Below are 16,243 nucleotides of genomic sequence, written 5' to 3'. Positions count from 1 at the left end.
GGCGAATTTTAAAAGGAAATAAATTAAATTTTATTAATTTTCATCATTATTTTCCTTTTTTTATTTATATTTTTTTATACATATTTATGTGTTTATTACTTTCCTTTTTTTATTTTATTCGTAGTTTTATTTATATTTTTTTTATTTATTTTACCCTATTTTCGACATTAAATCAAAATTACTGTTTTTCAAGCTACTGATCCGGGAGTCGTATTTTTTTTTCAGAAATTTTCACCTCTTTAAGGATCTTTTTTCTGATTTTTATCAAAATCATCAGTTCATCAAAAAAAAATAATAATCAACAACATTATTTTCGGACCAAACGCATAATTCGATCTTGTTATTTTCTCTCTAAGTAAGTTCGTATTTCTTGAGAGTAAGCATTGTAAATTCCGTCAATTAACGATTTATAGATAAATTTACATAATTGTTACTGCATTTGTAATTACTACAGTACTGGTGATGCCATATATCTACACGTGCCATGCAGGTCTCTCTCGGGAAATCGACGACCAGTGCCGGGAGAAACTTGTGTCTTCTATCAAGTCTTTTCGTGAGAAGGTCGCGGAAAGTGGTAAATTGAACCTTGTGCAATTTAACCCCCAGAAGACTCAAGTTTGCGTGTTTACGACAAAAAAAAAATATTTCTCGTATCACCTTCCATCGACAACACTTCCCTTAAAGCCTCGCCTAGTATCGAATTTCTGGGTCCCTAATTCTCGAGTGATTGACAATTCCGTGGCCACCTGAAGGGCAAAGCCAAATTAGCTTCAAGCGTCATTAATACAGCACGTCTATACTTCAAGCCCGCCCACATTCAAGCGCTTTACAAAGGGCAGGACTTACATGGAGTATTGCTGTCATCTCTGGTATGGCGAATAACCTTTTCAAGAGAGGACTGGATAGAAGGCACAAATTTCTCCCGGCACTGGTCGAGCATTTCCCTAGAGAGACCTGCGTGTTCCGTGTATACGGCTTCGCCCGTGCTGTCATCTACAAGAAATTTCATGTCTCGCACGGCCGCTTTGTGGAATTAATTGCCGGCCGCAGTTTTTATTTTTATTGAGTAAGAAAATATGAATTGATAACTAAACTGTAAAAGTAATGATGGAGCTTGTAAAAGAAAGAAAAAGTAACAGTTAAAAAAGATACCCTCATTAAAATAATATGAACCAGACCTACGTACCCGTAACGTATCCCTGAAACTTCCCGCTAATTCCATACCTAAACGCTTCAAAGTGATTGACTTATGACTCTTTATACTTATGCTCTTCGAGCTCAAAAGTCTGGTTTAATAAAACACTATTTTTATAATTTTCACACGGGAATAACTTTTAAATGAATGAGCCTATTTTCACTTGGTTGACTGCATTCGGCGCAGTTTTTTCAATTGATCGAACTCGTAATTCCGAGAAAACACCTTTTCGGTTTTCTGTCGTCAACGATAACTCACCGCTCACGAACGAATCAACTGATTTCAACCGGCTTGGTGGTGACTGGCGACGTGGTTTTTTGATGTTAAGTGCTTATTATTTTTGGAATCGATTGGTAAAGTCGTTTAAAAAATATTTGATAAAAACTCGATTTTCGAAAAACAGGGTAAAACCAATAACTTACCGAAATTTTAAAAATTTTCCAAGCGTGCGAAGCGTCCAACCTTTGTTGGACTTGCGGACTTTACTGCCCCATCGGCCATGTGTTCGTCGAACTAGTGCCCTGCACACTGCCACTTCGGTTTCACAATCATTTGGGCTATGTCATTGACTTTGGTTCTCTTATCGATCCCCTGATTTCTGATTCGATCTCGCAGGGTAAATTAGGGCATGGCCCTCTGAGCGACTATGAGCTTCCTCATCAGGCTCCATAGTTGGAGACCACGTCTATGTACCGTATTTCATCACTGGCAACACACACTGGTTGAATAGTTTTCAGACAATATGGTATTTATGACGAGAAGATTTCACAGAGCTTCCCGTGCTAAAACAACACGTGGATTCAAAGAGTGACCTCTTTCGCGACATTGGACCGGCTTACTGGATTGTCCAGTCCATAGTCCAAGGTAAATAAATATAAAATTATTATTTCGCGATTATACGAAATTAATAATTGATCACTTGACGTTGCGTAGAAACGCCTCTTCATTGTGTATCTTCTACCGCATATATCACGGGGAGAGTTCCGAAGAGCTGCTTCATCTGATCCAATTGACTCCAAACTGTGGAATGAGTGCGGTGTTTCCAGGACGATACGACATGGGTACTTTCAAAATAACATGTACATTTTATTAAAGGGCCGGTAACGCTCCTGTGATTCCTCTGCTATTGCAAGAGAATGTGGGCGGTGGTGATCACTTAACACCAGGTGACCAGTACGCTCATTTGTCCTCCTGTTCCATAAAAAAATTGCGCGCGGTTAAGAAAGAAAGCCTTGATCATCATGATGCGGGTGGTATTTCCAATTATGACATAGTATCCAGTGGAATACAGCTGCAAATGAATGAATGAATTATAAATTATCATAATTATAAATTGCATCGGAAAATCCTTCAGTTTTCCCAAAGAGGTCACCACATTGTAGCCAGGTCACAGACGGAAATGAGTTCACATCAGACCCGATAATAGCGTCCATGTTCAAAAGTACTGGATACCTTGATGATGAAAAACGAATACAAAACTCATTTGTATGTTTCAGTGTGCATTGTCTAACTTCTAAATTAAAAAAAAAACATATAAGGACTCGCTTCATTTAAAAAGCGTAATAAACAGATAAAGAATATATAGATTATATAAAAGTGTGGAAATAGATGTTCCTGGTCCACGTGATAATAATTCTTTATAATAATAACATTGTATAATCTTATGAATATTTCATTAATATCGTACCATTAGAAGAACAAAAGCATAAGTGGTCTTATGTCGATTTGTTGATTTTTACGTCACCGTAAAGTTATATCTGCTTTCCTTACGTATTTTTTAAGAGATAAAATTATGTAAGTAGTAGCAGAAAAATGATCTTGAATGAAGCCCCATTTCATAAATTTTGTGTGAAGAGGTAACGGATAATCGTTTTTACGACATAAAATGTCAGAATTTCAAAGCAAAAATTTCCCGCTAATTGGAGATAAAGAAGTAATCTATTTGTGGCAATTTTTAGTTTTGTTAAATTTAGTTTCATTTCATCACAAACTCTACCCAAAAGTATCTCATTTTTGTCGGATAAGCAAACGCGTCCTTAACCGCAGAAAATTACAAGACACTGCAAGACACGTCCGAAGAGGATGACTTTTTTTGTAAACTTATTAATTTTACTAATTTTTATTTCATATCAGCAGTTCCTAAAAAATATTTTTGAATTCTGTGAGCTCGTTTCATACTAAATATACCGTTATTAATGTTTTAATTTCATTTTAAGTGATATTTTATCTCATTTGTGTTTTAAAAATAGCAGATAAGTTTATGGTGTCAATTAAAAAACAACAGTGTCTGGTTTTCATTTAAATAAAAACTATTTCATTTCAAAAATAATATGTTTTTTATTATTTCATTAATTAATTAAGTAATTTTCCCGTAACAACTTATAGTACCGCCGTAAGAAAGAAATATGTAGAGAGAAAAGTTGTTAATGCTTTTGACCACATTATGAATTATATTTTTCAAAGAGAATAAAGGTATAAAGAGTGCTTATTTTTATAATTCAATAAAAAAATTCAGTGAAAAAAAGATTCCATTGCATGGCGATGTATTCACGATTATTTTTTCTGTAAATATTTTTTTTTTAATGAACGTATCTATTCATAAACTTTTACTTAAAAAAACTGTCTAATGAAGAGTCGCGTAATTTACAAAATAATAAATGACTAATTCAGTATTAACTTTTACTTGGTGAAAAAAAGATTTTTTGACACAACTTTTCAATAAAAAAGTGGATTAGACAGATTACTAAATAAAAAGATATACAAATTTAAATAGTTTTTTCAATCTCCTATAAAATATACTTTTTACACTTATGCTTTTGTTCATCTCAAGGTACGATATATTCTTTTGGTTTATATAAAATGCACTGTAATGACATTATACACAATCATTTTGTGGGCTTGCTTTGTGAGAATTATTGTTATAGTTGTATGTAAGATCTAAAATGGGTTCGTCATGATCTAAAGGTTGATCCGTCAAATATACGATAATTTACATTTGTACAGTTTATTTTTATTACTTTTTATGATATATTTCATATTTAAAACGATTTTTACTATGTACACGATTCATATCTTGGATGCAGCACGTTACGCGCTAATTTGCATATTACAGCTATTGTAAAATACTCATTGATTTAATTATTAATTTAGTCACCTTCTGAGGTATGTGGGGGGCAGAGACGGAGGAGGGCGCGATTGACAAGACACACACAATACATATGGTCGACGGCAGACTGAGTTAGCTTGACGTTTGTCTACCTCCCCCGCCCACGCTTCCGCGCACACTATAATAAAACAATCAAACAAGTTTTTTATTTAGTCGCTATTTTATTCATATTCATTCCTTGAAATAACAATCACTAAAGGAGTCGGATACCCTTTCATACATTAATGGGCCAAGATGTAAAAGGATGAAATTAGTGTCAATAGCTTATAAATTAAAAAAGCATCACTAAGAATTTGAGGATTTTTGGCAATCTGAAAGCTGAGTTATAGGAGGTTTTGTAAAATTGAGGTTATGCAATATATGGGCAACAATCTATATTAAAACAGCTGATTTTTGGAATGCGAATGTTTATTTGTTTTACGATAATAATCGTACAAATTTAACAATACCAGAAGTCAAATATAAACAAGGAAAATATCAATAAAACAACGGGAAACACTCAAATGACAAATCGCCTAGGTACCTTGTTAGAGTTAGTGTTCTGTGGTAGGTACGCACAAACGATACCTACTATACTAATAAACTTGTGATTGACAAATGACATTCTAGACAATTCTGTGGCTGTCACTGTCAGCACAGATTAAAAATATAGAACGAGATTCAGAATCGATTTTTTCTCCGATCGATTTCTTTATAATATTAAGTTGATAATAATTTATTTTTAACTAAAGACATTATATTATGTTAATTATAATGTATTTTTTAGTTATTTTAATCGTGAATTTTAAGATGATGAAAACTTAATTTTAAGATTTCTCGTTTACTAGATTGTGAATTAGGGTAATTTTCTATATTTAGGTAATTTTCTATATTAGAAAAATTTTACAGTTTTTTTAAACCATATCTCAACTTATTACATTTCAGCCCTAGAAATCCCCGTCTCCTTTTTGTATAACTTCCTTTATTTACATTCACTCTTTAAATTCCATAGCTATTTACGGCTGTATCTGTTCAAGAATCCATGGAATGTAAGCGTTAACTTTGGTATAAACTCCTGGCCACCCTTCAGTAGCACAGGGTGTCGGTCCATAGGACACAACACCTACGGCCACCCAATGTTGATCTGAATTTTTACCCATCAGGGGTCCGCCAGAGTCACCCCTGCAAGAGTCTTTGCCATTTGATCCCCCCGCACATAGCTGTTTTGAAGTCACCTGGCGACTGGCTTGGTTATACAGTGACTTACACCTGGATTCCGAAACTACGGGTAACTGAACTTTTAACTTAACATCAGAATTACTCGAACCTGCAATGAAACAATTTCATTATCGTTTTTATGTGCTAACGACAAAATTGAATAGTGACCCACATTAACGTCATTGTTCAACAGTCATAATTAAAAGTATGTCGAAATTAGCTTGAACATACATTTCCTAAGTAACATTTATCATATTGTGAGACACTGACAATCCACCAATGGCAATTCTGCAGAAAATTTAATTTGACATATTTGCACAAGGATTTCACAACTTTGTAGTAGGTATGTGGAAGAATGTTCCTTGAAAACCGCACTGTGGAGAACCGCCACACATCCAGATGGTTGGGATGATATCCGATTTTGTGGCGTGTGAAGCGAATTAGGAATTCGGCGACAGGATTCAGGTGAAACAGCTCTTCGGACGCCAAGTGATTCAGCCGTTTACAGACCACTTCACATCAAATGGGTCGAGCTGATACTGGGGGGGTGCCAGACCAGAGATGACAGCAATACTCTATTATATGGCCGGACCTGCGCTTTGTAGAGCGCTAAAGAGTGGGCCGGCTCGAAGTATTGCCGTGCTCTATTTATGACGCCCAGCTTCTTCGAAGCCAATTTGGCTTTGCCCTATAGGTAACCATGGAATTGGCAATCGCTCGAGATTTCTAGACCCAGTCTTCTGGTACTAGACGAGGCTTTATGGGAAGTGTTTATATATGGAATTTACACCGTTCCGCGTACAAGGTCGTGACCCAGTGCCCCTAGTATTCTGAAACAACTTCTTTATACTATTTTATAGGAAATGTGACAACTATCCTAACTGATATACTCACTTTTTTCTGTTTTGCCCCAGCCTACCACTTCCAACTCTTTATTCTCGTACGTTTCTAGCAATTGGTCGTGTGTTGTCGGCAAGCATATTGGTCTCACGAAGTCTGAAACGAACTTATTCTACATTATCCTTATAGCATCATCAGCTTGATAGTGATTTCGTAAATTTCCTTTAAAATTACATGCTTACTTACTTATAATACTAATGATTTAATAAATCTTAGATAATTTATTCGTCTAGAGCTTGCTATTTGATATCAGGTCAGGCTTATACTTTAGAGTCTTACACTCGTCACTAATTTTGTTTTAGTGTGCGGCTGTTGCTAAACATAGATGCTAACAGTTTGCCGCTATTATTTTCGACGTGTTCACAGCTGTCACTGTCTATCTAGACGTATAAATTATCAATGAAATAAGCACTTATTTTAATGACATGGTGTAGGAATAAACTTATTCAGGATTCTTGAAGATAACTGATTCGAATGGTGTAACTTTTAAAATATATAGTCATAAAAATAGGTCAGTGAAAGAGTATGCACTTATAAACTTTTTGTTTATTTATTTCTAAGTATCTCTTTGACTGTACTACTTGTATCTGGCTGGATATGATTACAATAAAAAGGTTGTATTTCGAAAAAACAAACAATTCCGTAAGATTGTTTCCCACCTATATTTCATTTCTTGTTCTTTATGTCAATATGAGTCAAGAAGTTATGAAGAATTTCTATACATTTTAAAAATTTATTACAAGAAAGGAAAATAAAGCAACGCATGCCGCGGTATAAAATTGTGACCTTTATGGACCCAATGTAGTGTCAGGGTAGCATAAAGTTGGTTTAAATGTTTTAATCGTGCAATTTTGTATCTATTATGCATCTCGCTTTGATGGCCCAGTTTATTGGATGCTTTGTAAAGTCGGCTCTGGTTACAATAAGGTTATGGGTCACGGTGATCACATACCATTTAATGGTTCGTATGCATATAAACCATTAAATGATCGCTCTTCCAGCTTCCCTTAAAGTATACTATAATCTAAAAAAGATAACCTTACCTGTAAAATGAACCTCATTTTTAAGCCTCAATAAAGCTATATCGTTTGCTTGATTGCTCTCTACAGTTGCGTATCCTTTATGTACAATGACTTTTTCAATACTTATATCGCGGGGTGCATCTGTACAGTCATCCATAACACAATCCTCATCAGTTTTAAGGTTCCATTCTCCTAAACGAACTTTTCTCCTGGGGAAGAACAATTCATTTATGTAATAGAGCACTTATGTGATTTAAATATCACCGGATCTGTTCGTTTTAGTTGTCTTCGACGCTATCCCGAAAGATATTGGCACTGCTGATGTAAGAAGCATACACTGTGCAGTAGTCTGCATGGCAATTAACGCCACTGGTTTTAGCATTTTGAGAGGGATATCACGCAGCCGTGCGGGACACCATTGCATTGTTTATAAGATTTAGGTCAGGGTATGTAACGTCCATAAAAACCTTAATGCACCGATCAGCCAAAAAGCTATTATTTAAGTGCATACCTTCACGGGAAGCAGGGTAGCTTAGCTATAAAGACTTTCATTGTGTCCAGACTCAGTGCTCACGCGTCTCCCTTCAACTCAATCGCTTGCCATCCAAATCTAAGAGTGATATGTACAAGAGGATCACCAGCCATGCTACCTTGACGGATAACGGACAGGCGTCGAGAACAGACATTTCTTTGTAATGTTGTTGCCTCTTATACCTTGGTTTTTCAACAACAGCTCTGCAACAACTGCGCACCTGGTGCACACCGCCCGATATACCCAAGCCAGACTGGAAATCAACGGACTTTATGAAAGCTGATGACTGATCTCTGTCTAGGCCAGATTTGAACCCCATGGACTACAATTTATGGTCAGTTTAAGGAGACATGGCCTACTCTTAATGACACGACTCATATTAAGTCACTTAACAAATCTCAGGAGAATAGAAAGAGCGAATTAACCCTTAGATTTGAGTCCAGACTGATTTAAGGCCAACCATACCATGATAAAGCCAAGGCCGAAATGATTATCGAATAGAATTCCTTTTTATTTAGTGTTGAGACTTCAATAAGTATTTATGTATTCGTTTTAGATTACATAACGTCATGGGCAGACCAAGTAGGTAGTCCGTCATTACAATGATGTGAATGAGTGTGTGTCCTGTAATTCATTTACAGTGGGGTTATGAAGAAATATTCTCAGACCAGTTTTTAGCATTTGGAGGCTTAGCGCAGGGTGCCACAGCAGACAGCAGCGCTTTTTCCTAGCGCCGTGTTTGTGTTGAAAGGGTGTCCGAAGTAGTAAAGTGAGTAGCCTAATGAGTTTTAACATCTTAGGATAAGATCTATAGAGGGTACTCAGACTTTACTTAAGTGAAGCTTAGCTGAATGTCAGCTTAGCATAATCTTTGATTTCGTTTTTATAGACAATTGATAGCTGAAAATATGCTGAGCTTTAGCTAAGACAGTCCAATGAAAAAGTCATGTTCGCGTTTCGTCAAACTCAGTTCAGTTTTACGTAAGTAAAGTCTGAGCAAAGTCTAAGTACGCTCTATAGATCTCACCTTAGCACGTGTTTCATGGTGACGAGTGAAATTGCGATGCCGCTAAAAAAATTTGGGTTTTGCAAGAATACTGAGTAGCTGTGTATTTCCACCTTAACATCAGGTGAACCCCTGGCTCATTCTGTCCTTTCTCATATTGTGCGTGGAACAGACGTAAGTATGGGGTACCCGACAGTGACTGAGTGCCACGCATTTGTAACTTAACTTAACTAACATCATATATTATCGTAAATAAACAAATACAAAACCGTAAATGAAGAGCAAGAAAAAAATGATTACTGCCAAAAATAAAAACAATAATGAACACGTTACAAGGATCAAACACAGAATCAGAATACCTTTCAATCAGAATATCTTTAGCTGTAGACTTGTAAATAAACTATTGGTAATATATTTTTAGTTACACTGGTTGTCTAGTTTTTGGGATCTTTTGCTTGGGTTAAAGTACTCACAATCTGTAGTTGTCGGGAAAAGAACCTTCTGAAACGCAATGGGCTGCTGTTAAGACATATCTTGACGATATCAGAACACCTCCGCAGTAGAACCCAAGACCCTTAGCTGAAATAATTGAATAAGCTACATTTACAGTTATTCTAAATTGATAATATCTATTATTAATAATATTGTTATTATTCTTTTGTAACTCATATGAATTAGAGGTTAAAGTATAAAATGGCCGCTTTGTACGGAAAAGTTTGAGCATTATTTTTAAAAGTAGAATAATGATATCTAGTTATTAAAAGTATTTCCCCTAGTTATATATAGATGTCTGTCATCTCAGGGGAAGGTTATTTTTAAGCCTGGTGATGATGATGTCTTCCAGGCCGATTTTCAAACAACATTATAAAATATTAGAAGAAGTTGCGTTTTGCTACTCTACTCTCCGACATGCGAGATACATGTGCACACCTTCTCACCTCATCAGATACATCTCAATGACCCCGACCTGTGCACGCTTCAAGACACGCGTGTTTCTGACATAATCAGACCACCAGATGTTCATAATGTCTCAAAGGCATTTAAGATGAAATCTGACCAGTGTACGAATATTCTTGCGATAAAAGACCCAAGTCTCCGAGGAGTAGAGTAGGTTCCGCTGAGTTCTGTGGAGAGTTTGAGATTCTATTCTGAACTTCATGATTATGAGAGCCTTTGCGGTAGAACTCTGGGGTCTTGGACACAACAAAAAATTGCCCAAATCACAGAAAAGATGGTAGTTGAATAAAGCCAAGTCTGGAGAGTTTCTGAATGTCTGCCTGGAGAATCCTTATTCGCTCTTGTTACAAGAGCGATAGGTGAGGATCGAATGACGTGTCGGGGCTGTCTAACTCCGAGCTACACCATCATTGATCAAAGTTCTGTATGAGACGCTGCTATGGCTTGATTGACCTGATTTGAGGAAACAGTGCTTAGTTATGGCATGAAGCTACGGCAAAATAATTAGCATCACTTTCCGAAGAGTAAGCTTCGCTTTAGGGTATAGTTGCGGCCTTTGGGTTGAAGTCAGTAGTGAAAATGCTTACAGCTTAAGGAGCACATTCTCTTTGAGATATATAGGAAGATATGGTCAGTTAAAAATTCCTAGTAGTAGTATAGTAATAATATATTACTTACGTGTAGAATATTGCAATAGTGCCATCCATGGGTGCTCGTCCAATTCCGTTATTTCGCCGCCAAAGATTCTATCAGAATTTTGTACTCCGCAGATTGTCTCATTTGGTAATAATGCTAATTTATTCTTGTCAAATTTAAAATTTTCTGGACAACATACCTGAATGTAAGAAAAATATTTGATTCATTAATTTGCCTCGGTTAATACTAATAACGGGCTTTTGTCTGAAATAAAAATTTTTAAGATTCAGTTTCGATTTTATATGAAGTAACTTTTATGTGTCACAGTGAGTCAGATTTGGCTTAAAATAATCTTTTCAAAAATTTTACTAAGGGTCGGCAAAACTGAAACAGGGTTATAAAAGCATAATGTATTTACTTTTACGCCCCACAAAAGACTGACTAACTCGACTTAGCCATACTACCATATTTATGTTCTCCTGGTATCTTTGCAATAATTACGTCGAGCGAATGACGTTAGAATATATTTTTAGCTACTCGTGTCATACATAAGACAATCACTTCTTCAACTATGATTGCCTGGTACCAATACACTGTATAAAATTGTCTTACGAATTTTCGATCAGGACACGTGTCATGACGCGAGTTTAACATTTTATACCCAATCCAAGAAAAGTACTCAACGCCGCTAAAGAAGTTTTTCACTTCAATAAAGTATAAATAAAATGCAACAAAATAAATACAAATACTTTCACTCGCACAAGCTTAACTCAGTCACAAATATTTACACTGTTACAAAATCTCCCTTTGTCGTATCACCATAATTTTGAGAATATTTCCGAACTGTCACAACATTTTACCGCATATTTACACAAATAGGAGGCTTCTGTGCACACTTTTTGGCTTTTTCTTCCATCAACCAGTAGTGTGCAAGGATTATTGTGGTTCGGTTTGGAGGGTGCCATAGCGAGAGGGCTAATGAAATGCGATTGCGAAGCCGCTTACAATTTTAAGTCCTTAAAGAATCCTGTGCGCCACTGCATTGTTATAGGCAGGGCGTATCACCTACCATCCTATGTATAATACTGAATACCGATGCTTACAAGTCGGGATCTGACGTTGGCTGTGGAATTTACGGGGAGTGCCACAAATTTGGCATATTTGTCAACTTGGGAAACCTTGCCTCCGATATCCAGTCAGAGATTTAAGACATAATAGAATGTGCGGATAACTGAATAAAGTCTACGTCGGCAAGTGTGTTTATATCCACAGAGATAGTCAGGCGGTTCTGTCCGCTATAGACTCAAACTGAACAGTCTAAAGACTTGTAGGCAACTGCCAACCTTATATCAACCATCAATACATCATGTTCACAAGAGGGTATAAAACTATAAAACTCTGGAGTAACACTCTGTGTTTAGCACATTCCAAAACCCTAATCCATGCCTTTGACAAAACGGCTGCGCATTAGCATTAGTGCTAAGTAGGAAAAACTTTCGCATTCTATCCAGGACACTAACGGTGCACTGCAGATTAAACAAACATCTCTCAATCTTAAGTCTCAAAGATTGCACAGCGTGTAGATCTATCTATAAAAGTGAAGATGAAACCGCGTTACACATGCTCTCTGAATGTGTTCCTTTAAAGCGTAAACGAACCATCTCTGCGAAGTCCTATGCTTAAACTTAAATACTCACTAAGATACATAAGCTCACTCCAAAAGATATAATAAGATTCATGAAAAGAATCAATCTTATCAGTGAGTTATAGTTAACTGTGGCTATCACAATATATCACATTATGTACAGTGAAACAGGGCTGAACTGATCTATAACTAAGGCCGCTTTCGAAAAAATCACGACCATACCATCCTGTGAACGTCAAACTCGTCCAGCCAGCAAATTAGTCCCTTGTTGATTCATTGACTGCTGGTAGAAATAAAAAACATCACGTTTGTGAGCAACTCGTTCGTTGTGCAGACAATGGAAACTTTCAAATACCTCTAAGATGGGTTGCGAGCCCCTCTCGCGTCTCCAACCGCAGTGCATGGATCTCGCTACTTCTGCTACGTTGTTAGATCGTTTCATCAAGTCATTGACGAGGCCTCCACACTCCATTACCGATATACAAGGCTGGCCAGAACATCGCTCTGAAAAAAATAAATCTAATATGATACACTTACAAACGTAGAGTCCATTGGACTAACAGATATATTAGATCTTTAGTGACCTTCTTTCCATCCAGCCTAGTGAGCAGGCGGTCCGAGGTTCGAGTCTCCTTCCGAGACACCCCGCGCCTGTGAGCTACATATTCGGCCTCCAAGGCCCCGCCCGGCTTCGTTGTAAAAGCCTTTATTGCTATCAGCACAGAAGAGGTTTTTAGTCGGTAGGGGGTGTTTACACCTGAGCCCGACATATGGGCCCCGTTTCGGGGTCTTCAATACGTAAATGAATTTTCGTCCTTTCCAAAAAAAAAACTCCACTACTGACATACAAGGCTGGCCACAACATAGCTCAGAAAAAAAATTAAAAAAAGCTAATCTAAGTTGAACTATTTAATATTGAAATTTTGTAACTTGTTGTTCGAAGTTTGTTATGCTTAACATACTATTGTAAATGCTGTTTACACCAGCTGTAAGGACATGGCGTATCGTACTATCCCTTGTGTACTTGCTAAAATTTTAATTGTATAATGACGTGTTGTTGGTGTAACTATCTAAGTAAATAAATAAATAATGTAAGGTAAGGTTACTTATTAATAAAATTCTGTATTGATTATAACATATATTTTATTCTTAGATACAATTCTTGAATATGTAGATTAGAATTTTGTGAATGTACATTATTAGTATCATTATTTACTCCTACAAAAGTAACAATTGGTTAGAGTGAGAGAGGAGGAGCCTGCCCACCGGTGCTGTATGCATAAAAGAAAGGGAAGCCAGACAGACTGGCGCCGTAACGCGTTACGTTACGATGCGGCTTACCATCCCATCTGAATATAAGAACCCAACATGAACCTTACTGGCCAGATCAGTCATTCAGGTGATAGAAGCTTATACCACTAAACCTACGAGCCAGTTTTTACACATCACCACAAACGATGCTTTAATGTCAGTGATTTTTTTGTATTTTTTAGGTAATTATATCATTTCGTTTCGATGAGATACAATTGCAAGATCTGCTAGGTTAGTTGACGACCTATTTAATGTTAGTAGTAAGAACCTACAAGACTAACTTCTCCCTTAAGGTATATAAAGTGTTGAATACTTGTTATCTGACATAATATTGTAACTACGTACTAAGTAAAATTGAAGGATAAGACAGTTCTCACACAATAGCATAGCTAAATAACGAGCAACGTAAGTAAGAAGTGCCACTATCAACTATAGTACGCAAAACTTGTAGGACCTGACACTTCCCACAAATTTGCTACTATCTATTCGGTTAAGTTTTTTTAGTGTAATATCTGTTTTTCTCGCATTTCCTATTATTTGTGTAGCTTTTTACATTATGACCTCCAGAAGAAGAAACGTTCAAAACTTCCCTTACAGCCTCGCCAAGTATCGGAAGACTGGGTCTCGAAATCTCGAGCGGTTGCCAAATCCACCGTCATCTGGAGGGCTAAGCCAAATTGGGTTCGAGGAAGCTGGGCGTCATTAATAGAGTACGGCAATACTTCAAGCCGGCCCACATTCTAGCGCTCTACAAAGCGCAGGTTTGGCCAAACATGGAGTATTGCTGTCATCTCTGGTCTGGCGCACCCCAGTATTAGCTCGATCGATTTGATCGCGTGCAATGTAGAGCAGCTCGAATTGTCGGGGACTCAGTTCTTTGTAAACGGTGGATCACTTGGCGTAGCGTAGACATGTCGCTTCATTGTGTGTCTTCTACCTCATCTATCACGGGGGGTGTTTGGGTGTTCCGAAGAGCTGTTTCACCTGATTCCTGCTGCCGAATTCCACCTTTGCAAGACACGGCACAAATTAGTCATCATTATGTCATCCACCGTCTGGAATGTTTGGCCGTCCTCCACAGTGCGTTTTTCAAGGAGCTTTCTTCCACGTACTACAAAGCTGTGGAATGATCTTCTATGTGAGGTGTTTGCCGGACGATACGACATGGGTACCTTCAAAAAAAACGCGTACACCTTCTTTGGAGGCCGGCAACGCTCATGTGATTCCTCTAGTGTTGCAAGGGAATGTGCCTGGACGGTAGTAGTAGTAGTACGGCCTCACATGACAGGTCATGTCAGGTCGTACTGAATAGCGCTACAGCATACAGTACCTATGTATATTATTATTATAATGTTGTGCCACTTGTATTACACTAAGGCTAATATGTAATTCTACTCAAAGGCTAGAAAGACTCAAGTAAGAATTTGTTCATTAACACTTTTATTAATGTCTCTATTAAGTGGATGTCACCTTGTTTATGTGTCTATTATAATATCACTATTTATATTGTTTGTTTATTTACAGTGTTCTTTGTAATAGAGAAGGTACCCTAAAATACTCCTTCTACATTATATTTTTCTGGCATATACAAGTCATACTCATTATAATGACAGATATAAATACTTTCTATTGATTGAAATGAATTTATTGGTTGGTTGGTGTTACCCAAAAATCATAACACTCAGGTCCATCTGAACGCACCCACAATCAGTCTGATCAAAATAAAGTGCTAAAGGAAATACATATTAAAAAATATTCATCAATATTTCAGTATTATAAGATTAATACACAAATATAATTTGAAAAACAAAATTTTATGAACGATGTGGGGGATTCGAACCCACGACCTCCGGCGTCCCGTGCCGGTGCTCTAACCAACTGAGCTAACCGTTCGAGTACTGCCTCGTTATAAAATTCTGTTTACTTTGTTCAACTCTCAGGTTGTGGCTTCATCTTTTGTTTTTCAAATATTATTTGTGTATTAATCCTAGAAGTGAAGGTTATCACTTTAAAAACATAACATATTATTATAAGATTCTTAATTTAGTTTATTGCGGTCTTGCACACAATTGCTGCCCAAGTCCCTTAGTAGGTAAGACCCGGAGCGTTCCAAGCGTAAGGAACAATGTAATGTATATTAGGCGACAGTTTTCCCAAAATTAGTATGGTAACCATAGTAATTGTGGGAAAACTGTAAAATTTAGTAAAAGTCCGGACAAAAATTCTGACATTTCGATAAAAGTCCGAACTTTTTAGTTGATGTAATTTCTATCCCGCAAGGAATTACCACAATATACAACATTTCTTGTCACAGTAATTGTAACTGCGCATGAACCCAATAAATGATCTTAACCTTAAAGTTCATGTGCAAACAGATAAAAAATGATATATATCGTGGTATTCTGGTCGTTCACAGAGTTTTAATATTAAAATAATATAAAACTTACTTTGACCATATCCAAGTCCGGTGTACGATAACAAAATCCAAAGCACAACGTTGACGCACAATAATTCAGTCATTATTATTTAAAATTTATTAACACAGTGCTCTCTCCGACACATTCGTTATCGTTCTGATAAGTCCACCAAATGAAGAGCTGTTGTAATATAATAATATAAATCAAAGTGATAACGTAGTTACTTGTTTACTATCCCGTCATACCAGTTGACCGGCAA

At 36.8% G+C, this 16,243-nt stretch overlaps 1 protein-coding gene and 1 non-coding gene across 2 annotated transcripts; both read right to left on the bottom strand.

Annotated features, from left to right (window-relative positions):
• Positions 1-4,751: 4,751 nt before the first annotated feature.
• LOC126972554 (CLIP domain-containing serine protease HP8-like) lies at positions 4,752-16,208 on the bottom strand. The gene is made up of 7 exons (XM_050819401.1): positions 16,015-16,208; positions 12,612-12,760; positions 10,654-10,810; positions 9,492-9,597; positions 7,502-7,689; positions 6,453-6,554; positions 4,752-5,667 (listed from the first exon to the last, which is right to left on the bottom strand). Exons 1-7 carry the CDS (start codon positions 16,085-16,087, stop codon positions 5,357-5,359), a joined length of 1,086 nt encoding a protein of 361 aa, XP_050675358.1. The 5' UTR covers positions 16,088-16,208; the 3' UTR covers positions 4,752-5,356.
• Trnap-ggg (transfer RNA proline (anticodon GGG)) lies at positions 15,385-15,460 on the bottom strand. The gene has a single exon. It is a non-coding gene; the product is annotated as a tRNA-Pro (tRNA).
• Positions 16,209-16,243: the final 35 nt, after the last annotated feature.

The sequence above is a fragment of the Leptidea sinapis genome, chromosome 26, assembly GCF_905404315.1.
Source record: "Leptidea sinapis chromosome 26, ilLepSina1.1, whole genome shotgun sequence".
In the NCBI taxonomy this organism is placed as follows: domain Eukaryota; kingdom Metazoa; phylum Arthropoda; class Insecta; order Lepidoptera; family Pieridae; genus Leptidea; species Leptidea sinapis.
This window is presented reverse-complemented; position numbering and strand designations above follow the sequence as displayed.

Excerpts from the sequence above, each read along its gene's own strand:
- LOC126972554 (XM_050819401.1), bottom strand. The coding sequence starts at position 16,087 with ATGACTGAATTATTGTGCGTCAACGTTGTGCTTTGGATTTTGTTATCG. Across the intron at positions 10,811-12,611 it reads GCTCGCAACCCATCTTAGAG|GTATGTTGTCCAGAAAATTT; the intron begins GTATTTGAAAGT and ends TCTTACATTCAG. Across the intron at positions 7,690-9,491 it reads TTTCCCGACAACTACAGATT|GAGAAAAGTTCGTTTAGGAG; the intron begins GTGAGTACTTTA and ends GTTCTTCCCCAG.